This window comes from Cibotium barometz, chromosome 2, assembly GCF_041138505.1.
Source record: "Cibotium barometz isolate CiBa-2024 chromosome 2, ASM4113850v1, whole genome shotgun sequence".
NCBI classification, from domain to species: Eukaryota; Viridiplantae; Streptophyta; class Polypodiopsida; order Cyatheales; family Cibotiaceae; genus Cibotium; species Cibotium barometz.
Genome location: NC_141047.1, coordinates 64,481,692 through 64,484,683, shown reverse-complemented (window position 1 = coordinate 64,484,683; position 2,992 = coordinate 64,481,692). Strand labels below are relative to the sequence as shown.

The 2,992-nt window shown below is 50.7% G+C and overlaps 1 protein-coding gene across 1 annotated transcript; it reads left to right on the top strand.

The window, feature by feature from the left end:
* The first annotated feature begins 597 nt into the window (after window positions 1-597).
* On the top strand, window positions 598-2,461 carry LOC147641361 (7-deoxyloganetin glucosyltransferase-like). Its single transcript, XM_086820841.1, has 2 exons — window positions 598-1,250; window positions 1,362-2,461. Exons 1-2 carry the CDS (start codon window positions 650-652, stop codon window positions 2,339-2,341), a joined length of 1,581 nt encoding a protein of 526 aa, XP_086676967.1. The 5' UTR covers window positions 598-649; the 3' UTR covers window positions 2,342-2,461.
* Window positions 2,462-2,992: the final 531 nt, after the last annotated feature.

Genomic DNA, 2,992 nt, shown 5'->3' with positions numbered 1-2,992 from the left:
ATATATGAAGTCACTTGAAATAATGTATTGTGTTTACTTAAAACATGGCCTAAATCTTGGAGAAACCGAGCCTATTTTTTCTGGAACCCTACTTGCCGCGCAGCAACGCGCGGTTCCAATACTAGTAGATATAAGCCTAATGTTTACATCGATCTTCTCTCTCACATGTAGCACATCATCTTCTTCCAAGAGGATCCCTTTTTCCCCATCTCCTATTTTGCATGCCCCACACATGTCCTCCAATGCATGAAGGCTCGTGCATGCTCTCTCTTTGTCCCTCTCAACATCATGGACATCTCCATGCAAGCTATCCCCATTAAGCACACTTTTACTATACAAGGAAGTGCATGCTTTCAGGGAGAATAATATTTCTCGAAGGAATTTTTGTCAATCTTTTTAAAATGCACATGGATTTTGATTTGATTTTGTTCTTGGTAGAAGACCCAGTCGTAGCAACAAATTTTCAATACAAATGTGGCACCAACGACCGCGTCATGTCTTGGCAAATTTTTGTTTGAACACTTCAGCTGCGGCCGCCTCCACCTCTTCTATAAAGAGCTGTAGTCCGTGACGGTTTCTCAAGTACGGAGTCAAGTTTCTCGGCCTAGTTGAAGCTCCCCTGCTCTAATTACTCTCTGTCCTCACAGCCATGGCATTCTCAGCCTCCCGGTCCCATAGTAAACCCCACGCGCTCGCAATCCCCATCCCTGCGCAGGGCCACATCAACCCATTCATGCGCCTCTGCACGATGCTGGCCTCGGAACACGGCTTCACAATCACCTTCGTGAACGTCGACACACTCCACCGCCGGATGGCCGATGTCCAGAGCGCCGCTAAATCGCCCCCCTCGAATACAACCAATGATGATCCTGCGCCGCCACCGCTCGCCGTCCATGATCACCAGCTCAATGCCAGCCAGAAAACCACCGAGCAGGCCCCGCGGTCGGGATTCCGTCGGGCGCACATCTCCGTCCCTGGGCTGGACATGAGCAACGATTTCAGGGTGTCCCTCGATCAGTACTTCAAATCCCTGGATGCAGGCGTTGCTGACTCCGTGGAGCAGCTGGTTCAACGCCTCTCCGACGAAGGCACTCCGGTAACTTGCTTGATAACGGACGCACTCCTATCAGTCGCTACACAGAGGGTTGCGGACAAATTCGGGATCCCACGGATTGCCATGTTTTGCAGCGGCTTGAGCATGAACCTGCTGCGCTTCTACTTTGCAAATGGCAAGCTTTCTCTGGACGATGGTAAGCGCTTATAGCTGAGTCTAAGCATAACAACATTTGAAAGAGGGGGGCGGGGGTAGTTTGCTGTAGTACAGTTATACTAATTTCTCTTTGAACGAACTAATACCGCAGCTATAGTGAGCGCGAGCGTGAAGCGACACACTGCGCCAATGGACGTCTTTGGCAGTAATACAGCTCCTCTATCAGGCCTGCCGGCGGTGATCCGCAACCGAGACTTGCCAACATACAAGCATGTGGCGGACAACACGGAGTACGTGAGCCGCCATTACAATCGCCAGTGCGAGGTGGTGTTCGGGAAAGCGCAAGGCATCGTGGTGAACAGCTTCGAGGAGCTGGAGGCCCCCGCGTTCAAGGCCTTTGCGGAGCAGTGGAAAGGGCCGGTGTACGGCGTGGGGCCGCTGATGGAGCAGGCAGCTGGAGTGGATGAGCAGAGCAACATGAGCACAAGCCTTTGGAAGGAAGAAGACGATTGCCTGCAATGGCTTGACCTGCAGCCAGCCAAATCAGTCCTCTACATCTCCTTCGGCAGCGTCACCGTCCTCTCCAAGTCGCAGTTTGACGAAATCCTACATGGGCTGGAGGCTAGCGGCCAGCGATTCCTGTGGGCGCTCCGTCCGGACCTCGTGGAGGGGGGCGGTATCCCGGACCAGTTTTTGTCCCACACCAAGGGCCAAGGCCTCGCCTACGTGGTCCGCTGGGCGCCGCAGCTCCGCGTCCTGTCCCACCCCTCCGTGGGCGGCTTCCTCACCCACTGTGGCTGGAACTCCACCATAGAGGCTGTGATGTGTGGCGTCCCCATGCTCTGCTGGCCTTACTTCACCGATCAATTCTTCGACACCAAGTACATCGTGGAGGAGTGGAAGGTGGGGCTGCGATTCGAACAAGCTAGCGTCGGAGGGGGCGGCCGGGCGGCTGAGATTGGAAGAGAGGAAGTCGAACGAGTGGTGAAGGAGTTGATGACCATGGACGCGGACCACGAGCTCCAACAGAACGTTGTGCGGCTCAAAGAAGCTGCTCGAAGGAGCTTGCAAGCAGGAGGCTCCTCCCACACCAGCATTCGAGCTTTGCGTAACTACCTATGTTCACATTAGGCCCGAGAACGTGTAACCAATGTGCTATAAAAAAAACCGGAGTGCACGACATTTATTTCAAAAGCTCGTACACGTGTAATGCGTTTTAGCTACCCATTAATAAAGCTCTTACACCTGTAATGCGTTTTAGCTACCCATTAATAAAGCTCTTACACCTGTAATGCGTTTGAGCCGCCCTAATGGACCTTGTACTTGAAGTTTATAAATGAATCATTTTTTTTTCAAATAAAGGCTTCTTATATTAATAAATTAGAAAGAGAGAGGTTACAACATATAGAGAGTTCTACTGAGTACAATATCCTTGAACATGACATTCTCTCTTATCAAACCAGAGTTCCTGAAATGCATGCCACAGCGGCTCCACAAGCTTGTCTTTGACTTTGTTGAGAAGATGTATCCAGCTCTTTCCGCTTTTTTGAGTGTGTCTTTCACAAAACATAGAGTGCTTTAATGAGCAACACATCCTTGGAGATGACAGACTCTCAAAACTTCAACAGATCCTGAATTTGCTGTAACACCTGGTCCACTTGCTTTCCTTTAGCTTTCTTATGCAGACGAAGAAGCTTGGTGTCCATCAGGTCTTTCGTCCGTCTTTGTAAGAATCTTTCACCTACATGTATCAAGTTCTCTTTCAGCCTGAAACTGTTAGTA

Coding starts and splice junctions, on each gene's coding strand:
- LOC147641361 (XM_086820841.1), top strand. CDS start 650: ATGGCATTCTCAGCCTCCCGGTCCCATAGTAAACCCCACGCGCTCGCA. Junction 1,251..1,361: donor CAAGCTTTCTCTGGACGATG/GTAAGCGCTTAT, acceptor CTAATACCGCAG/CTATAGTGAGCGCGAGCGTG.